This window comes from Acomys russatus, chromosome 12, assembly GCF_903995435.1.
Source record: "Acomys russatus chromosome 12, mAcoRus1.1, whole genome shotgun sequence".
NCBI classification, from domain to species: domain Eukaryota; kingdom Metazoa; phylum Chordata; class Mammalia; order Rodentia; family Muridae; genus Acomys; species Acomys russatus.
The window spans coordinates 42,059,917-42,081,758 of record NC_067148.1 but is presented as its reverse complement, the minus strand read 5'-3'; the positions used below and the strand labels follow the sequence as shown (position 1 = coordinate 42,081,758).

At 46.1% G+C, this 21,842-nt stretch overlaps 1 protein-coding gene and 1 pseudogene across 5 annotated transcripts in view; both read right to left on the bottom strand.

Annotated features, from left to right (window-relative positions):
• Positions 1–540: 540 nt before the first annotated feature.
• LOC127196187 (protein transport protein Sec61 subunit gamma-like) lies at positions 541–1,680 on the bottom strand (annotated as a pseudogene).
• Positions 1,681–11,226: 9,546 nt separating this feature from the next.
• Positions 11,227–21,842, bottom strand: part of Lrrfip1 (LRR binding FLII interacting protein 1) — a 130,453-nt gene continuing 119,837 nt past the window's right edge. For all 5 annotated transcript variants that reach the window (XM_051154344.1, XM_051154348.1, XM_051154345.1 and 2 more), the window contains 5 exons: positions 18,891–18,940; positions 16,069–16,186; positions 15,426–15,505; positions 12,394–12,498; positions 11,227–11,388 (listed from right to left, as the gene is read on the bottom strand). In XM_051154344.1, the coding sequence (XP_051010301.1) occupies positions 11,278–11,388; positions 12,394–12,498; positions 15,426–15,505; positions 16,069–16,186; positions 18,891–18,940 (464 nt within the window). In that variant the 3' untranslated portion in view covers positions 11,227–11,277. The remainder of the gene's footprint in view (positions 11,389–12,393; positions 12,499–15,425; positions 15,506–16,068; positions 16,187–18,890; positions 18,941–21,842) is intronic.

The window sequence follows — 21,842 nt, the reverse complement described above, 5'->3', positions numbered from 1 at the left end:
GTGCTAACCATGCAAGCCTGAAAACTGAGGTAGATCCTCAGAACTGATATAAAGGTGAAAGGAGAGAGCCGACTCCACGAAGCTGTCCTCTGACTTTCACACGTGCTATAGCATGTATGTACATTTATCCTTCCTTTGTTGGTCTACCCTTCTCGCATACTTAGACAGACAGACAGACAGACAGACAGACAGACACACGACCAAAAATGATTCTAGGAATCTCACTCCTCCTTTTCACAGTCCTTTTTATTCAAGGGAGTACAGGAACAAGTATTTGGCAAAAATGTGTGGCCTACCTGGCTTCTCCAAGTTGCCACTGATGCCTGACTGGGCGCTGTCTGCTTTAGAGAGAGAAAGAGGTATGGTTCACCATGAAGCTGCCCCAGTGCCACAGAAGGTTGGTAAACGATGGGGCTCTGGCTCATTGAGATTCTTTTCCCTTCATAGCCATGCTGCTGTAGCATGCTGGTCAAATGCAGGGCCCATGCTCACTGAAGCTGGCAGGAATTCCTTGACCAACACCTCTGAGACTCCTTTGATTAGTACCTAGTAGAGCCACTGAATTCTCTAGGACTAATTTTCTCTCATGGGAAGCAAAGTTACTGAAGGCCGTGTGTCTTATGTAGACTGAATGCTTACCTGTTAGTTACAAAAGAATGTTTTTCTTCAGCGTATGCCTGCTTGTGATTCAGAAGGGCACTGGGGGATAAGCTCTCCTCACACTGTGGACAGCAGTGCTGCTCAGCCTGTGGTGTGGCTGGGCTGCTAACAAGGGCACTGTACCTGGGCACTGGCTGTCTTAGTTAACTGCCTATTGCTGTGATGAAACACCATGACCACAACAACTTGGGGAGGAAAGAGCTTGGCTTATACTTCCATAGGTGTGTTCATCATCAAAGGAAGTCAGGACAGAAACTCAAACAGGGCAGGAATCTGGAGGCAGAAGCTGGTGCAGAGACCAAGGAGGGGTGCTGCTTGCTTACTTGCTCAGCCTGCTTTCTGATAGAACTCAGGACCACCTTCCCAGGGGTGACACCACCCACAATGGGCTGGACCCTCCCACATGGATCACTATTAAGAAAATATCCTACAGGCTTGCCTAAAAGCCCAATCTTATGGAGGTATCTTCTCAATTGAGGTTTCTTCCTCTCCAGTGACTCAAGCTTGTATCAAGTTGACATAAAACTAGCTAGCACAATGGCAGAGGGGATGACAACCGGAACTTCAATTTTGACAAAGGTAGGCTGTGCTCAGAAAAGTGGGAATCTGGTACCTCCGTCCCAACGTGGCTGTTCTTGCAATACTCAGTCTTGCTCCCATCCTGACACTTTGTTGTTTTTAAATAATTTTAATTTAGAAATAGAAACCATCTTAGAAGAAATGAAACCCATTAAGCATACCTATAGGCTTTCCCGCCTCGTGAGTCCCTCACAGCACTCCCTCCTTCACTAGGTCTCATGAGGACAAAGTATTCAGCCACCCACAGTAATGTCATTTATAGGGATACAGACTAGCTCCACAAGGAAGCCAGCGAGTCCCATTATAGCAAATCCTATTGCTGTGGCCATGGCTATCTTCTGGGATTCTTTTTCCATCAGGTTTGGTGCATCTTTTAACTAGTCAAATTAAGCCCTTTACAAACTGTCAGGTTGACTCAACAAACTACATCCCCTTATCCATGACTGTTTGTGGGATGGTGGTTTAAGAAAGCGGAGAAATGTAGTCCAGCAGAGTAATGGACACAGCTTGATCCCATGCTCGGTACTTTCTATTGGCTATTAGATACAAATGCTTTCTTGGAAGGATATGGTTTCCATAGAATCTAGGCTTTGGCTCTGATAACTCTTGGTTATCATGAGGGAAGACAAATGATTAAGCAGGCTATTGCTTTCTACCAAGTTGTCTTACTGACTGCTTGGCTGCTGCTGATTCAATGAAGTAGCTTCCTCCAATCTTTTCCTAAGAGCATGTAGAAACGCCATCACAGTGAACCGGGGGTAGGGGGGGGGAGGATTCCAGGTGGACATTGGGAAACAGTGTGCAGACCTTCAAGTAGTCACCATGGAGGTGACTTGGGAACTGACTTTATCTATGTTGATGCTGTCAGTAGCCACTGTCAGAACAGATAGTACTCACACTGCCAATTTTCACTTACTACAATGGGGCTTGGGACTCTTAAAAGTCACAGGAATCCTCCAGCAGTAGTGTGTTGGGAATCTAGCAATCCATGTGCATCTGAATGTGTTGGGGCAACTACTTAGGAGGGAGGACAACTTAGTGAGACCTGTTTCAAAATAAATATAAAGAAAAGAGCTGGGATTCAGCTCAACAGTACAGCCTAGACTAGCTTGGGCTGCATTAGGCCCTAGGTTCAATTTCCTTGTTTGGCAAAAATATGTACATACAGCCCTAAAATTCCTAGCTCACTTAGTCTTTCTAAAGTCCAAGCTCCACCTCAACTAAAAGCCCTTTCTATCCAAAAGCTTTGTCCTTCCTTCATGGTCTGCAATGTGCTTCTAAGAAGAAAGCCTGTCTATCACAGGGTTTATGTTGGACATTTCCTTTTCAGTCCTATATCGTCCATTGCACTGTATTGTAAAACATAATTTCACACAATATAGCCTAGGTTTTTTTTTTTTAATGGCAAGGCAATAAGCCTTAATTTGTTTATGTTCTTGGATGTGATGGTGAATGCCTTTGGTACCAACATTTGGGTGGCAGATCTCAATGACTTTGAGGCCAGCCTGAACTACAGAGTGAATTCCAGGTCAGTCCGAGCAACATCTTGAGACCCTGCCCCCGCAAAAGCAAAACAAACAACAAAAATCAAAGCAATAAATGATGTTACTTCCTTAAATTTGGAAATGAAACCACACATTCATAAACGACCCTGGGTGAAATAAATCACAATGGAAATGAGAAAACATTTTGAAATTTAGTATGTAGCATGCAGCTAAAATAGTGCTTAGAAAAATTTACAGCTTTAGGGATTAGGTGATATTAAGTCAGTGCTTGCCTAATGTCTGAGGCACGGAAACTGGGTTCAAGAACCAGCACATCATTAACAGAAAAAAAACAAAACAAAAACTAAATACTTAAAAAAAAAAACTTATCTATTTATTTACATGAGCACTCTATTGCATGTATGTGCGCCTGACAGAAGAGAGCATCAGATGGAAGAGGGCATCAGATGGTTGTGAGCCACCATATGGTTGCTGGGAATTGAACTCAGGACCTTTCAAAGAGCAGGCAGTGCTCTTAACCTCTGAGCCATCTCTCCAGCCCCCTAAATACTTTCATTACAAATGATTTACAGTAAATGCCTGAAGGTTCTAAAGAAAGTAGAAAAAGCATGTACTGGAAAGATAGCTCGGTGGTTAGGTGCACTTAATGCTCTATAAGGCTGCAAGCTTGATTCTCGGCACCCAGCCTTACGTTCTATCCCCAGCACTGCACCAAGAGGCGTGCCGACTCCCAGGCCAGCCTGGGCTACCTAAGCCCTTGTCTTAAAAAACAACGAACCCGCTGCAAGAATGGGCTCGCAAGAGCAAACTAGTACCGCGGTGGTGGGATCACAAATGCAACAGAGCCGGGGCCTCGCTGCAGGACAGCGAGGTGGGAACAGGATCCCAGGGCCACCTGCCCGGAGTGGGGGTAGGAGTGGGCTCACCATGTGCTGTCGCAGACGCTCCTCAGCAGCTCTCTGCTAGGTAGCCACCACCGCCTCCTCCGCTTCCCAACCGGGCTTGTCGGGTAACGGCTGCTGGCAGCCCGCCCACCGCTCGAGGAGCTCTCCTATTGGCCTGTGAGAGCTGGCCGGTGCCATGATTGGCCAGGTAGGTTCGAAAGCGCGGGAAGGAGACACAAGCTGGTATCGCGAGAGTTGGCGGGCGCGATGATGCTGGTGAGCTTCCGTGGTTCGTAGAGCTATGTGTCCTGGACGGGGACCCTTCGTTGCTTCCTGGGTCCCCTTCTGCAGGACAAAGGGTCCTAAGGTGGCGCTTGCTTGCCTCTGGGACAAAACTTATGGGCGCGCACCACAAAATTCAGAAAGCAAGACAACATTTCAATGCAATCTCTTAAAAAAAAAAAAAAAAAAGGAACAGAAAAGACTCAAGATGAGAAAGTTTTTGGTCCGGCTGTAAATGGAGCACACTGTTTCTGATCTTCCTTTGATCTAAATTGGTATTGTGGATTCTTTTTGTATTAAATTTGATTTTTATGTGTTTGCATTAAAATATTTGCTGAGCTCTTAAATTAAAAAAAAATTTTTTTTTTTTTTAAAAGACAGAGTTTCACTGTGTAGCCTTGCCTGTCCTGCAACTCACTCTGTAGACTCAGAGATCCACCTGCCTCTCCCTCCCAAGAACTGGGACTAAAGGTGTGTGCCACCACCGCCCGGCTGTTTGCTGAGGTTTTTAACCTTCCATATGTACACATTTTAAAAATACTTTTATTTGTAATTACATATATGTGTTTCCTTGTGGGTATGTACATACTGAGTGCAGTGTCATTAGAGGCCGGATGAGGGGATGGGATTCCCTGGAGTTGGAGTTACAGAAGGTTTGAGCCTTGACCTTGGGCCTGTGATCTCAACTGGCGTCGAGAATCGCTGAGTCACCTCTCTCGCCCCTCCCACATATGTATTTTGTTTGTGTGCTTGGTACAGACTCGGTAGATCATTTAAGGCTGCACAACATTAGACAATCAAGGAGGACCAACTTGTCTGAACATGTACTTAATTTCTGAAGAGGAGTGGAGGCCCTTTCAATAGGGACAAAATGACTTCAGAGCTGGGCCTGCCTCAAAACTCTCCCATCAGAGATAGAGGCCTCGGACTTGCACCCCATTTATTCTTTCATTAATATGGTGATTCGCCAAATTCATACTGAGCCACCAGAAGCCGGATGCTGAACAATGCCGAACAGGAGACTGTGAACATCCATGTGAGCCTGCACACTTAATTGCTCACGCAAGTCTCCTCTGACCTACGGCGGGTGTGAATTTAATTTTTGAAATCACTTAAAACAAGGCAGAGCCATTGCCCAGCTAATGAAGTCTGGCGTCTGTTCTATAAGTTGCTTCCTTTAGGCCGGACACTATACCTTGCCTGGGCAGATAGCTTCCTGGCAACTTTGTAGCTCTGAGCTGTGGAGGTCCTGCCCCTGTGGAAGTGTGAGGGGAGGAAGGCACAGTGGGCAGGAAGCTGCAAACCACTTTCTACACCAGGCTGGTAGTGTTTCCCCATGGACAGCCGTAGCTCTGCTAGAAGTTTGGGAAATTTATTTCCTGAAATCTGTCAAACGCTCATTCTGTCCCCTTCTACCCAATGAGACAAGGCAGGAGGTGTCAGCTCCTTCCTGTGTGTACATGTCAGACTATTGAAGACAGCAGATCATCCATTTGAAGGATAGCTGGGAGCTGGGGAGCTAGGATGTTGTGTCCCTACAGGGCAGGTTCCCTGTGCTGTGCACAGTCTCATATGTTACCAGGGAAACAGTGTGGGCAGTGATGGCTGGGCAACATAGCAAGCCTGGCCTATATAGCTAGAGCCTGTCTCAATAAAACTAAATAAAAACAAACAAATCGAAAGCAATCAAATGGAACTATTTCTCTCCTCATTGAGTGTGAAAAGAAGCACATGTCATTCCCCAGGGGAGGTCAGGCTTCCTTCCTTCCTTCCTTCCTTCTTTCCTATGCCAGATCTTTCTGGAAGACACAAGCCCAGAAGCCAAGTCTGGAGTGCCCAGGCTGAGTCATCAAGGCCTCTAGCCAACGGTCAAGCAGTAAGTGATGGGCACCACTGAGTGTGTGAGTTTGGAAAAGATTCCCTGGGAACTTTGGATCCTGAGCCAGAACTATCCAGCTACATCACCCTCGGACTCCCGCCAGCACAGACTCTATGAGATAAGGCATGTGTTGTGTTGGAGCAATAAATAACTCATACCGTGAACTTAAGAGATTTCCTCATAGCAGTCCAAACAGAACAGACAGAATTTAGTTACCTGAGTTTCGAATTAAATGTCCAGGAAAAAAGAAGAAGAAGAAGAAGAAGAAGAAGAAGAAGAAGAAGAAGAAGAAGAAGAAGAAGAAGAAGGTGGAAAGTCGACATGCTAGACAAGTGCTTTACTGTTGAGCTATATCACCTGGCCTCTTTGTTTTTAATTTTGTTATTGGTTGGTTGGTTGGTTGGCCGGTTTTTCAGGACAGGGTTTCTCTATGTAGCCCTGGCTTTCCTGGAACTTGTTCTGTAGCCCAGGCTGGGCTCAAACATGGAGATCCACCTGTCCCTGCCTCCCTAGTGCTAGGATCAAAGGCGTATGCTACCACTGCCTGGCTGATGTATTTGTTTTTAAGATAGGGTCTTTCTACCTTTCCTTGGCTGTACTGTTACTCACTATATAGACCAGGTTGGCCTCAAACTCACAGAGATCTACCTGTTTCTGCTGCCCGAGTACTGGGACTAATGGTGCCTGCTAGCACAGCCTGATTTTATTGTGAGACAAGGTTTCATAAAGTTGCCCAGGTAGGCCTCTGAATTATTTTTTCAAAAACGTGTGTGTGTGTGGCATGCACACATGTGTGCACATGCATGCACGTATGCACATGCACACACACTCACAGAACATTTGTGGAGATCAGATGACAATTTGTAGGAGTGGGTACCAGTGAATAAATTCAGTTCATCAAGCTTGGTGGCAAGACTTTACCCCTGAGGACCTGAACTTTCAATGTTCCTTCAGCCTCCTGCGTAGCTGTGTGACAAGCCTGGGCCACTTGGCCTGGCTCAGCTTTGTGAGTAATGTTTTATAGGACCTGGGCTTTGTAACTTTGAGAAGCAATAAAATGGTTCAGATAGTTGCCAAACACAAAATAACTTGAGCTGGAAAGACTATAAAAGAAATCATTTCAGCTGTAGAATTTTTTTTGGTGGAAAATTATGAAAGGCTAAGATGTTTGACTAAAGTGAAAAATATTCCATTAAACCACCCAACCATTGCCTGTGCAAGATAAAGCTTCTCAACAATATTAAAGATCAACTGGCTGGAATGATTTTCAATTGAAATCTCGTGTCTTTAGTTTTAAGTGAGTCATTTGACAGAAAGACAATCCAATAGATAATTTAGATCCATTTTATTTCAAAGGACTTTCAAACTTATAAAGAAGTGTCAATTCAACCTAAAAGAATGGACTCAGGCTATGGCCATCTGTAAATCTATTACATCTATTAATAAATTTAAGCTAGGCATCCTCGTTAGTCATCAGAGAAATGCAAATCAAAACGACACTGAGATTCCATCTTACGCCTATCAGAATGGCTAAGATCAAAAACTCAAATGACACCACATGTTGGCGAGGATGTGGAGAGAGAGGAACACTCCTTCATTGCTGGTGGGAATGCAAACTAGTACAACCACTTTGGAAAGCTATCTGGCGCTTTCTCAGAAAAATGGGAATAGGGCTTCCTCAAGACCCAGCTATCCCACTCCTTGGAATATACCCAGAAAATGCCCTATCACACAACAGGGACATATGCTCAACCATGTTCATAGCTGCTTTATACATAATAGCCAGAACATGGAAACAGCCTAAGTGTCCCTCAGTAGAAGAATGGATAAAGAAACTGTGGTACATTTACACGATGGAATACTACTCAGCTATTAAAAACAAGGAATTCCCGAAATTTGTGGACAAATGGATTGATCTAGAAATTGTTATAATGAGTGAGTTCACCCAGAAGCAAAAAGAGACAAATGGTATATACTCACTTATATCAAAACACTAGTCCAAGGGATACATACCATGAAAAACTTTGCTTACCAAGAAAGTGGATCAGAGGAGAGGACATCCTATTGAGATTTTAGGTGAGAGTAACATGGAAGAATAAGGAAATAGTAGGACCCACAGGGTCCTGGAAACCTACAAGAAGAACTTTATGACAGGCAGATCTGGGCCCTGGGGTCCTCCTCAAACTAAAGCACCAGCCAAGGAGAATAGAGGCATTAAACTTCAAACCCCTACCAAGACCTAGCTGACGATCATGATATTCTCCACCGTTGAGTGGAGAGTGAGATCTGACTCTCACACGAACTCTGGTGCCCCTTTTCTGACCACGTCCTCTGGATGGGGAGGCCTGGCGGCACTCAGAGGAAGGATAGCAAGTTACCAAGAAGAGACTTGATATTCTAAGAGCATATATAGGGGGAGGAGGTCTCCCTCAATCACAGACATAGGGGAGGGGAGAAGGGGGGAAGTGGGAGGGAGGGAAGAAGGGGAGGAAACAGGGGAAGGGCTAACAATCGAGATGTAATATGAATAAAATAATAAAATGGAAAAAAAAAATTAAAAAAAATAAATTTCAGCTAGGGACAGAACCAGATATAAACCATTAGCTTCTGTCATGATGTGGGACTCAGATATGGAGAATTAAGACAACAAAACAACAACAACTGCAAATAACTAAATAACTAAAGCCTGGAGGTGGTGGCCCATGCCTTTAATCCCAGCACTTGGGAGGCAGAGGCAGTCAAATCTTTTTGAGTTCAAGGCCAGCCTGGTCTATAAAGTGGGTTCCAGAACAGCCAAGGCTACACAAAAAACTCTGTGTTGAACCCCTTTCCCCCGACAAAAAGGAGAAACTAATGTTTGCTTTTTTGCTTCATTTGACCATGTGATATGTGGAAGGGTTGCCTATCAGCTCAGGACCCCCAAGACCAAGTTCTCAGCACAAAAGAGATATATTTGCCCCAGAGGCACAAAAGGCTGGGAATAAGACACAAAATGGGGGGGGGGGGCTTTTGATTGCTGGATTGCAATACTTTGATTAGCTGGACCTTGGTAGTCAGCCTCAGGAGGAGGAAGTGGCCAAATAAGGGAACAGACCTTGGTGGCTAGCTTAAGGAATGTAACCTAATGGTTTTTAGCAAGGCAGAGGAAATGACGGAGATTCTATTGCATAAACTTCAGGAGCCTCAAGTGAGAGAAAACGTATAGTACTTGTCTTCCCAAATCTGCCCAGTTCACCAATCTCCACCTGCACCCATTATCCTTGAAATGCCATGACCCTGCTCTTCGTAAGTGGAAAGAATACCACATTTTCCTCATCCCTTCCTCTGTTGCTGGACACTGGCTAGGTTGGCTGCATGACTCAGCTGTTGTGACTGGTGCTGCAGGAAACAGTGATGCCCAACTGTCTCTGTGACATGTGGATCGAGAGTCCTTCAGGCAAATATCCAGGAAGGCTACACCAGATCATGCAGAACATCTGTTATTAGGTTTTTAGGAACCCTCCTTACTGACTTCTATAGTGACTGACTATAGAGTCAGCAGTGTGTGAGCGAACCCTTAGGTCTGTGTCCTTAATAGTAGTGTTTGTTTACAGTCTTTTTAAAAGTCACAGTTAGGGGCCATAGACTACTTACCAACTCAGTAAAGTGCTTGCTTTGCTTGTAGAGTATGTCAGTTTTATCCCCAGGACTCACAAAACAACACCAACACAACAACAACAACAACAACAACAAAAGATCTGGTGGCACGTACTTATGATTCCAGTGCTGTGTGTACATGTGTGTGCATGTGTATGTGTGCTTGCGTGTGCGTGTGTGAACAGGTGGATCCCTGGGCTCCACATAGATTAGGCTGACTTGTTGAGCCCAGGGATCCACCTGTTCACACACAGTCACTCCACATTACAATGGCATCAGAATGACATTAGATCCAGGTTTTCAAAAAGGGGGGGGGGAGATGTGAAATTTTGGACGTGGAAATATGTTACAAAATATTTAGAAAAACTACGGTGGGTGAACTTCTGTTTTTAGTAGCTTCCACCCAGGCCATTGGCAGGTTAAGAAGCTTCAAGTAGGTCGGTGTGGTGAAATAGAGATGGCCACTCCCTGGCTCACCATGCTGGCAGCTGGGCAAGGAGGGAAGCAGGAAAACCCATGGCACCTGACCTGGGCAGGTATGCCTTGTTTAGATTAGTGCTGGAGACAGGCGCTAGTCTTCGAAGGCAGAGTCCAGCGCCCTCTGCTGGTACCAGGTTGGGGTAGTGGATCCAGAGCTAGAGGGGAGGATTAAAGACAACCCTGAAACGTCTTCTCCATCCACTGCTGCTGTCTCCCACACTAACCGTAGTGTAGGGAGCTCCGGGACTTGGTGGTGCTTGCATGAAACTTCATGTGGTGCTGGTTCTGAACCCTCTCCCCAGTGTCGGGCACTCTCATCACTATGCCAAAATCAAAATTAAAAAATGATTCCTAATATATACAACAATAAATATGACATCAAGTAATGATCTTTTTCAGTGGAGAAAAACTAAAACCACATGGCTTTGGGAGTTGAAGAGATGGCTCCGTGGCTAAGAGCATGGGCTGCAGGACCTGGTGACTTACAACCATCTGTAAATCCAGTCCTGGGGAATCCAGCGCCCTCTTCTGGCCTCTCCTGGCACTGCACACATGTGCTGCACACAAATACGTGTAGGCAAACATTCATGCACATAAAAATAAATCTTTTTTTTTTCTAAAAAAAGCACACACAGCTCTCTTTAACATTTCATTTTTTTTTTAAATTTTCTAGCAGTACATTCTTTAAAAGAAGTTAACAACTTCAATTCCAAATGTCAGGATTAAACAATGCAAATGAAAAGCTGTTGTTGTCGGTGAAGCTACCGCCTACTGACCCTGGGAAAAGTACTTGTAATAACTGAACCGATGCAAAAGTCCCTTAGAAAAGCTTCGTTTGTTGCCCCTAAAGAGTCTTCTTAAGGTCACTTTACGTCTAGACTGTTGCTTTGACTCCAGCAGAGGAGCTTTGCTTGGTAATGGCTTGTGGTTCCACAGTGTTTTGTGTACGGGAAGCAGGGACTAAGAGACCATACTAGAGTCAGTCAGACTGTAGGTTCCACCAAGGAGATTCCCCAACACGTAACCTTCAGCAAGACAAAAGAAAATCAAGTCCCACCTCAGCCTTGACCTCGATCACCCCTTGTGGGTGGCATTAAGAGGCCCTGTATGTGTCAGGTCCAGAATGCTCATGAGACCCAGTGTGCTTATGAAGAAACCTGCAGGCTCTGAGCACTAGCCTGACTGGGGCAAGGGTCTGCGAAGAGAGGCATGTGGTACGGCTGGGCTCCACACGTGCCCCTTGCATGGAGGCGCTCCTTCCCTCAGAGGCAGGAAAAGATGCAGTGCGGCACCCCCCCCCCCCGACAGTACAGATAAGAGACCTCAAAACCACGCTAGGTGCCAGAGTCCCCAGAGAGCTGCCCACTGGTGTTTACTGCTGGGACAAGAGTGCGCTGCGGTTGGCTTTCATCTTTTCCAGTCGCTTCACTAGGTGGCCGTTGCTCACCTCAAGCTCTTCTGTTTTGTCCAGTGCAGAGCGAAGCTGGAAAAAGGAGAAAAAGACAATGAGCTCGGAGAACCTTGCTTCCTCCCAACATGATGAGGGGTTTGCATGACTGGAAGTCCAGCCATACTGTACTGGAAAGCACAACTACAGCCCGGCCACACTGAAATCCTAAAAATTGTGCGCGTGCGTGCTTCTCTTTTCTTTTTCCTTTTAAAAACATTTGGTCACATGTTTACATTGATGGAAGCTAGTGCTCTATTTTATTTATATGTTTGTGTCTGTGTGCCACATGCACGCAGGTACGCGACGAGGCCACCAGATTCCTTGAGGTGGAGTTAGAGACATTTGTGAGCTGTCTTGTGGGTGCAGGGAACGGAACCTGGGTCTTCTGCAAGAGCAGCAAGGACTCTTAACCACGGAGCCATCGCTCTGTCCTGTATATGTTTCTTAACGGCTCACAGGTCTGGCCTCTTCACTAGGAGATGCTCCTCACCTGCAGCTGGACTCCAGACCTGCACTATCTGTGTGTCTTGACGGGCTCGGAAATGGAGAATGTAGTGAGCCAACAAATACAAGTGGAACAGAGCCTGAGCCAGTTGGAGAAGCCAACTCTCTGGTGTTGAGGAGCCAGGAGCAAGGTTTCTACAGCTGGAAATTAAAGCTTAAATGCAGCTGGAAATTAAAGCCCAAACCAGTCCCAGCCTAGGGGCAGAGAGCTTGGGTCATAAAGCTGCTCAGCAGAGCACTGGCCTCCACCCCTGCCTACCTCTCCTCAGTGCCCTGTGTAACACAAAGTATGTAGGCATTAAGAGGCCTGGTTGCTCCTTTAATAACAACTTGATGTTTATGGGTGAGTCCTGCAGCACATGCTCCAAGGGTTTCTAGCTGGCCGTGCTATGATTCCTTTGGTAGTATTCCAGAACTTGAGGGTGGCCAGGCTCAGTGAGTAACGAACTGTCCAGATTTAGGCAATCATCTCTCTACTGATCCCAAGGGACAGTGATGACCTATTGTTCCCTAGAAAGGGCCTAGGAAGTTTACCTCTCTTTGGAGTTTCCGTTTTTCTGCCTTTAGTTCATCTTCTATTTTTTCTGCATTTTCAGCCGCAGATCTATAACGTGTTACTTGACTCTCTAACCTTATTACCTGAAAGGAAGGGAGAAGCCATTGACACAAATCCACCCACCGTTTTATTTTGCAGTTTGCTTTATTGTATTTGTGTTCAAAGGATGTGATTTAATAAAACTGAAAATGCACTGCGTGAATAAGAGTGCGGCGTTTTGGATGTCACTTGGGTCCTAGCCAACCAAGCTGTCCGGCAGCATTTCTAAGTGACCCCATCCAGGTGACAAGTGGCCCCAGGGTAAAGGCTGGATCTCTCTTTGCTTTCATAACCCCCTTGTGGGATCTGAAAAGTGCTTGCAAAAAGACCCCAGTTCGATTCTCAGAACTAAATAAAAAGCAGGGCATGAGGGGAGGATATTGCCTTCAGCTTGTGCTCACTCGCCTGGGCAGAACAAAAGGCAGAATAGTGCTGGCAAGCCCTCGGGGCCTCTCCTGAGCTCCTGCTGTGGAAGGCCAGTAATGACAGCGGAAAGCAGAGAGAAGCTTCATGTGCATGTGAGGGTGTGTGGCCACAGCCCAGCACTTGGGACACAGAGGCAGGAGGATCACGAATTCAAGATCAGCCCGGATACATAGCAATACCCTTTGCTCCTATGAAAAGTTCCAGCACTGTATCCATAGTTGAGGGGAAAGCGCTTTGTCCCTACCCTGGCCTGGGCCATAGACTGTCCCTATGGTCCAGGATGTAGAAGGTGGGAGAGCCCCTGTTTATTCATTTGGCTGAGGGGGAGAAAGCCTAGAAGATCAGGGAAGATGTGCAGCATGAAGTATGTTGAACTAACAACTGTTTTAATTCTTCTTATGTGTATGTGCATTCACGTGTATACAGTGCACAAGTCTGTGGAGGTCGGAGGACAATACTGGGTGCTGTTTTTCAGGAGCCGTCTGCCATGTTTTTTGGAGCCAAGGTCCTCACTGGCTTACAGCTACACTGGCTAGCAATGGAAGAAACTCTTGCCGCCGTGCTCAACTTTGTATGTGGATTCTGGGGCTCCAGGACAATCCTCTTACAAGCACATTACAGACTGAGCTGCCCCCCCCATAAAATAAACAATAAAGAAAGTTTAAAACATTTACAAGCCACATACAACTGTGACAACCTAGAGTCTAATAAACAACTCTTCCTGAACTTTCCCTCCTAAGTCCCTGTGAGCAGTGGCTTGAGAGCCAGGCATGGTGGTACACACTTGTGACCTCAGCACTCGGGAAGCCGAGGCAGGAGGGTCAGGAGTTCAAGGTCACCCCTGGGGACATAGTGAGTTTGAGGTCAGCCTGGCCACATGAGATCCTGTCTCAAAAGCATCTGAACAAAAGATTGAGTAAATCAATCCCTCAAGAGACTTGCTGCCCTAACCCATACTCTCAGGACCCGGATATGTGGGAAGGCCAGAGGTGACATCAGGTACCCTCCTCATGTGCTCTCCACCTTATAGTTGAGATAAGATCCCTCACTGAACCTGAACTTCATGGATTAATTAGCCTGGCTGGGGCTGGAGAGATGGCTCAGAGGTTAAGAACACTGGCTGCTATTCCAGAGGTCCTGAGTTCAATTCCCAGCAACCACATGGTGGCTCACAATTATCTATACTGTGATGACACCTTCTTCTGGCCTGCAAGTGTACATGCAGGCAGAGCACTGTATACATAATAAATAAATAAATAAATCAAACAAAAAAAAAAATTGGAGTTTAAAAAAAATTAGCCTGGCTGGCCAGTAAGCCCTAAGGATCCTTCTGGATCCCTCCACTATCTAGCCAAGGAATACAGACATGCTATGCCACACCTGACTTTTCACTTAGGAGTTGTGGATCTGAACTCAGGTTCATCCCCCTGCCTCATCCTCCCCTAGAATCTCAAAGTCTATTGGAGCAGTTCTCAACCTGTGGGGTCATGACCCCCGAGGGCACTGAACGGCCCTTTCACAGGGGGTTACACATCAGATATCTTGTATATCAGATATTTACATTCAGAGTCATGTGCCGGGCGTGGTGGCGCACACCTTTAGTCCCAGCACTTGGGAGGCAGAGGCAGGCGGATCACTCTTGTGAGATTCTAGATGGTCTGAGTTCAGCAGGGACATTATTAGCTAGATGGCCTGGGCTCAGCAGTGATATTGTTAGCTAAAAAAAACCCCATAAGATTCCAGGAGGCTCCAACCTAGTGTTTTGCCAGCTGAGCAAACAGGTTGAATTACAGGCTGATAACAAGAACAAACTGAGGAGACCAAGTTAAAGATTCTCCCCTAGCCTCCACCTCAACCTGTCCCCAGAATTTACTACCTCAGATCGCCACATACCTGAAAGCTATCTCCCTCGCTTAAAATTTACTATTTCAGGCCCCCATGTACCTGAAAGCTATCTCCCCCACTTAAAATTTACTACCTCAGGCCCCCATTCACCTAAAAGGTCACCTATTATTAGCCTATTACTTGATAACTAAACACTGTTTGTTGGGTTCTGCTTCTGTAAAACATATTTAAAGCCTCAGTTTCGGCAGGATGAGGCCTCCCATCTCTAAGGAATTTGGTGGACCCCAACACGTTGGCTAATAAACCCCTTTGCTTTTACATTGACTTTAGACTCTGTCTCTCAAATGGGCTTCCAGGGATAAACTTAGACGACCTAAGTTTAACACTGTGAATTTGAGGCCAGCCCGGTCTACAAAGCGAATCCAGGACAGCCAAGGCTAACACAGAGAGACCCCATCTCGAAACAAAACAAAACAATACAAAACAAACAAACAAAAAACATTCATAACAGTAGCAAAATTACAGTTATGAAGTAGCAATGAGCGTGACTTTAGGACCACGAGGAACTGTCTGGATGGGTCACAGTGTTAGGAAAGTGGAAAACAACTGCTTTATTGCTTTCGGCCTTCAGCCCTTCAGACTTTGCTCAGTGGCCCACCCCATCTGCAGACTGCCCAGGACTGTGGAGAGTCACACATACATTTTGTTCTAAGGCAGCTATCTCTTGCTCAGACTTTGCAAGTTTAAATTTGAGGTCGCTGATCTGTCTGTTGGCATCTCCTAAAGGGTGACAAAAAAGGAACACAGGTTAAGTTCTCAGGCTCTCAGGCTCTACAACATTCTGTCCCTGGGAATCAGTCCTTCCATAATCATGTCACCCATCTTCACGTTCTAATCTCGGTCTCCACAGAATCAGACAAGGCATGCCCTCTTTGAGCCTTGGCTGGGGATGTGCCCATGCCTATATGTAGGTAGGAGACCCAAGGTAAGGCAGAAACCCCTAAAGATATGGGAAAGGAGATGTGGGAGAGGGGCCGAGCATAATCTCGTCTCCTGTAAGCCTGTTTTAGTTGACTAGCATAAGATGCGCTTATCACACGAAGCAAAGCAAAGCAAATGTGTTTCCATTCACGCCCACCTGTGCATTCTGGGACACCTGCTCCATCCCACAGGCTCATGCCGCTTTCTGCCCACTTTGCTTTACGCACAGAAAAGGTCTTTGTACTGTGGAGCACAGGAGCTTTCAGGGGGGTGGGATGGAATACCAGGCATCCTTTACCGCAAGTGTTTAAAACCAGCACATGCATGGAAGCACACGTTTCCGTACAGGGGTTATTATTTACTTTGCAGATCCAGGACATGCACATCTGTCCCATTCTCCAGGATGCCATCCTCTGAGCGCAGGAGGTCCAGCTTGCTGTTCTTCTGTCTCCCCTCCAGCTGCCCTTTGAGCTTCTTAATCTGAAAACATCACCAGTAAAAACTCGTTCATTTCTTTTTCTTTTTCTAAAAGAAACTGAAAAGCTGACTTTAGAGCCTTTCATACCCAAAATACATCAGGCTACTACTGCCTTGCCGTTAGCATGACCCCAGGGTGCTAGAGGCACAGTTCATAGGTCATAGGACTTTACAGGACAAGTTCACTGAAAGGTCGCAGTCTACCTGTGTATCACTAGCCAGAGGGACCCTTTTTTAATAAAGACCAGTCCAAATAAATGAATGAAAAGCTTTTGAGGACCAGAGCTCACCTCAAAGGGAGTAGACTTTTAAAACTTCAGGCATGAATTCTTTTGTAACCTAGTGGACAGTAACTTTTGTGTACAATGTATGTGTGTGTTTCTATGTTTATGTATGTAGGTGTGTGCAAATGGAGGCTAGAGGTTAACATTGTCTTTATTATGCTCTGCCATAATTTTTTTCTTTTCTTTCTTTTAGTTTTGTTGTTGTTTGTTTTGTTTTGACTTTGTTGTTGTTTTTGAGATAAGGTCTCTCACTGAATCTAGCCTATCCACTCAGGGAAGCTGGTTGGCCAATCTACGCCAGGGATTCACCTGTCTCCAGTTCCCCATCACTGGGATTATAGGTGCATGCCACCAAGTACAGCTTTTACTTGGGTGCTGAGGATTCGAACCCAGGTCTTCATGTTTGTTCTGCAAGCACTTTACTGATTGAGCTATCTCCCCAGCCTCTGTGACCAGTAATTTCTAAGGCTGAAATTCTTCTGGGACTCAGGAGTAGACTGCATTTAAAAAAAATAGTTGGAGGAGCATGGCAACACATCCTTTAATCCCAGTACTCAGGAGGCAGAGGCAGGTGGATCTTTGTGAGTTTCAGGCCAGCCTGGTATACAGAGAGAGTCCAGGATAGCCAAGGGTACACAGAAACACCCTGTATCAGAAAAACAACAACAACAACAAAACTGGAATGGTGATCTTTCCAAGTGGTAGCTCTTTATAATACTGGTCTTTGCTTTTTCACAAAGACATAAAAGAGGTCCCTTAAGGCCCCTGGGGGCAGGACTAGAAGTCCCCAATAAGACTGTGCTTCTGTGTGGAACCTGCTGAAGCTACATGTTGGCCCCAGCCTTTATGGAGGGGGCTTTACAGGGCTCTTCTCTCGGGGACAGAGAAGCATCCAGGCTCAGAAGAGGGGCTGACAGCAGGACCACAAGTCTTTTGGCGCCTGAGTGTTTGCTTTCCTGCACACCCCTGCACCCTCTATTTAAACAGAACCTTGGATGAATGCTGCTTTTAAGGAATCAGGTACAGACTCTGCAGAGGACACGGTTTTAAATAAGCACGGGGCCCTCCGACTCCTCCTCTTGACTTTAACCCAGCTCTGAAAGGCTGACAGAAATGTAAAAAGTGAGCAAGCCCATGTGGCTAGAGGTAAAGTCGGAGGGTTTGGTTCCCTTGGGAAGTGGCTGAGTTAAAATAATTTTTAACTATCCTGCAGACAAGACGAAACAGAGCCCTTCCGCATTTCCTGAAGTGAAGGGGGGGGGGGGCAAAACTAGGGCCCAGTTGTTACATTCTAAATGTTTGCGTTTATGCTTATAGTCCTGGGCTGTGCTCAGCCTTTTTGCAGTGGGCAGTAGTTAGTGCAGAGACCCACAGCTGGTCAAGGCACTGAGGATAAGAACCTGGGTGCTCAGCCCTAAACATCTCTATAATCCCCCATCCCCACCCTCACCCCAGAGCACAGGGAGTGTCAGAGGAGGCGGAAAGACTATAAGAGGCAGACTATATGGGAGGAGTGCCAAGAAATGCTGTCTTTTGGACATGAGAGAGCTATTGCACTCATGAACTCACAGCAGCTGTGTTACCCTGCACAAGAGCAAGCCAGTCGTGGATGGGGGCATGTCTTCCAGCCCCTCCCCGACCTTAGTGAGGAACTATTGGTTCTTCTTGATAACTGTTGAAAGAGAACTGCTAGATTTTCTGTGCTCCCATGGAAACCCCCACATCTATACACACAACGGCAGCCACTAATTGGTATTAGTGCATTATTGGGGCGGGGGGAACAAGAAGTTCAGGGGGACATGTTGGGGGAAGGGACATGGGTGGAGTTGAAGGAGGGGATTTAGAGGTAGAAAAAAAAAATATATAAGCCTGGCGTGGTGGCGCACACCTATAGGCCCAGCACTTGGGAGGCAGAGGAGGGCAGATCGCTATGAGTTTGAAGCCAGCCTGGTCTACAAAGCAAGCCCAGGACAGTCGGGGCTACACAGAGAAACCCTCTCTCGAAAAACCAAAAATGGAAAAAAAAAAAAAAAAAAAAAAGAAAAACCAAAAATGAAAAAAAATATATAATTAAAACCATTTTGATCAGTTATTCAAAGAAATGCCTGCTGGAAAGGGCGTGTGATTCTGAGTACATAAAACCCATGTGCAGGGACAAGTGGAAGGACGTGGTCACTTCCTGTCTCTCAAAGGCAGGTCTCCACCCTCCACAGCAACAAACGCTGAGGCACGTACCAAATGCTGTGCTATAGCTTCCAGTCCTCCCTAAGCCTTGTGTGACCATAATGCTCTATTTGGATCAAGTCATCAAGCCAGCATTCTTCTCAGACATATGCATTTAGGGGTCTCCAGAGTGAGCAAGGAAGAATGCTGGTTTCAGGGACCCTACTCAGAATGTTGTAAAATAGTAGAAAGAGGGGTACCTGTTCCAACAAGCATTCCCGTTCGTCAAGGAGCTTTTTCAACCTAACATCTGAAGAAACCAAAAAGACATACAGGTGAATCTGTATCCTCACCTCTCAGCAGGTCAATAACAGAATAACAGAGAGATCGGTTAGCGGAATGAGTGATGAAGGTCGTTAAACACGTACCAAGATGAATGAGGCCACAGACAGGACGGGGAAGAACTCAGCCAAGGGGCGGTGCCAGCCTCCCGACATGCTTTTCATCAGGGCAGCCTCCGGCTCATGCAAACAGGCTAATCTTCTATTTAGGCTAGCATGCAAGAACGCTAGGGGACCACGCTGCAACACAAGATCTCACAGGCTTCTCGGTTTAGCAATGTGCAACGTTCCCGGTCATGAACACCCAAGTCTCAATGCGTGCTCTCTCCAACTTTATACTCCACACCCCGTACCTTACTCATCTCGCACAAACTGATGTTGGAATTTTAGCTCTGTTTACAAACCACGATAGGTCCACTAAGCCAGTTAAAATATGCTGCTACTATTATTTGTTAATGGCTTTGGTTCCTGTAATCCCTCCCACCTCCACAAGGTGGCATAGAAGGATGACTGTGTGCATGCCTGTCAGCCAGTTCTCCCAATCTCTCTAGGACAGTACTAAATAACTCTGATCTACCGGGAGAACTGCGGCCAAATGAGAATTCTCACATCTAAAGGCAAGATCAGGATGTTGGGTACTGACGCTGGATGCCTATAAGGAGACTGTCACCACTACAGTTTATCTGCCAGAAGCTGGTCTGAAGCCAGGGTCCCCCTTGGACAGGCATCTTGCATTCTCTTTCAGATGAAGGGGAATCCCAGTGTGATGGGTAGGTGACTTTCCTAATGCCTAAGGGCTCACAGCCCAGCCTTGGGGTGTCCCTGCCTACTGCTTTCCATGGACTTTTCAGATCTACACTTGAGCCTCTCAGTGGAACCCTTAAACCCTGGCCTAGAGCTCCCATTCCCAGCGTGATCTTGTTCCCGCACTGCCTCCTTCAGAAGCCTCCAGAAAGTAAATATTAACCTTGATGAACCATGTGAGAAAACCCACGCACATACAACTCCTCTTTGTTTCCATTGAAGACCATGCAGGCACACCCTAAGCCACGTGGCTGGCATTTGCTAACCATCCTCCCAAACCCCTTAAGCTTTCCCAGGTCTAGCAGTTCACTCATGCTGTCTGCAACATGGACTTGGCACTGTGTGGGGTGACTGCAGCCATCATCACCACTACCCCTATTGCCCAAGAGAACTTGCCCCCTTTCTGTATGCTCAAATGTGATAACGGGGGTGGGGTGGGGCGGCGGCTGCGCCTTTCCCTGAGCCCTCTTCCCATATCCTCTCCGATAGAACCTAACAGTGTCAGCTTCCATCTTTTCTGAGGCTGCCTCCTTCCAGAAAAAGATAAAGATGGCTCAACTGGTTCTCTTTTCTAGTCACAGCACCCAAGGGGCCTGCATGTGTAGGAGAGTGCCCTCCTTCAGCCACTGGCCACTATAGCCAAGAAATGTGTGAAGGAGCAAGAGTGTGTAAGGGGGCAGTGAACGGCGAGGTAGTGGATGAAGTGCCTCTTCTCTGGAAAAGAGTGTCTGGGTATGGCCACCGCACCTCCCCAGCACAGAGAACACCCCTCCTGTCTTTTAGAGGCAGATCACTGGAAATATAATATACCACGTGTCCCTTGGCATTGAGACCATGTGGCATGCTGCACAGTGTGGCCTTCTACAGAGGGAGCAACTGGTAAAAAAAACAAGAACCCCAAGCTGTCTAAAAACCCCCCAGAGGTAGGCTTCCAGGGTCTGAGTGAGAGTAGACATTTGGATTGAAGTATAAATGGGGGCGTGGCTGAAGCTGGGGCCGTTGACTGCGGAGGCTGAGGGTGCAGCCTCCTGCAGCCTCATTCCTAGTTCATTTTCATGACACAGGTGGACAGCACGCAGCAGCCCATCTGTCTTGTTTCTCAGGACATGTGTGCACACAGGGTCAATTCTTGCTCAGTACTTTTATCCTCTTTCACAAACAGCTCTATGTACTGGCATATTTTAGCAGTGGAGGCCTTCCCTAATGGGGGACACATGTAGGTAAGCTGGGGTCCTTTCTCTCAGCCTCCCTGGGCTCCCACACCGGTACCAGGGAAGCCTCCACAGTGGGGCTGACTTGTCAATGATGAAAGCACTGAGAATTAGTTTTTTCTGGAGCCCCTGAAGGAGCTCAAAGCCTGAAGTGACTTCCTGTGGGCAACTGTGCAAAACAGCTACGAGGGTCGGAGGTCAAGGGTCTCAAAGACCAGAGTCACAGGCTTGTAAAATCATAAAATGCTTTTATTTCAATTATATGACACTTCAGTTGGCCTCAGAGGTCACTGAGGTTTTGGTCTCTTAGCATTCCATGCTACATGGGACAGTAGTATGGCTCACATGATTTGGTAACACATCAACAGTAGTCATACAGCACGTGCCTTGTGATTTAATATTACCGGTACTTTTAAATTCAGCTTGACAATTATTTTCTAAACGCTTCTTTATATAGAAAATACATATTTCCTTCAGGCAGATAAAATAACTTTCCAAAAAGAAAACTGAGCAACAACAAATAAAAAATATATTTATACCAAACACAAAATGTTGGCCTATAATCTAATGAGTCCTTTGCATAAAAACAAACAGCCTTTTTTAATCGTTTTTAATAATAAGTAGACATTCAGACAGGAAGATAACTTTAAAGTTAAAAAAAAAAATCATGACTGTTTCTCATAAACACTAAAGCAGGCGATGTAATTTCAACCTGTCATCCACAGAGAAAAAAAAAAAATATTCATATAAAGTGAATTTAGTACATCACCTGCATGAAGTGAAATAGAGATTTTTGATAGAATTAATTTGGGTGCCATTGGCGACAAGATCCAAGAGCACTGGTGCAAAATAAAGC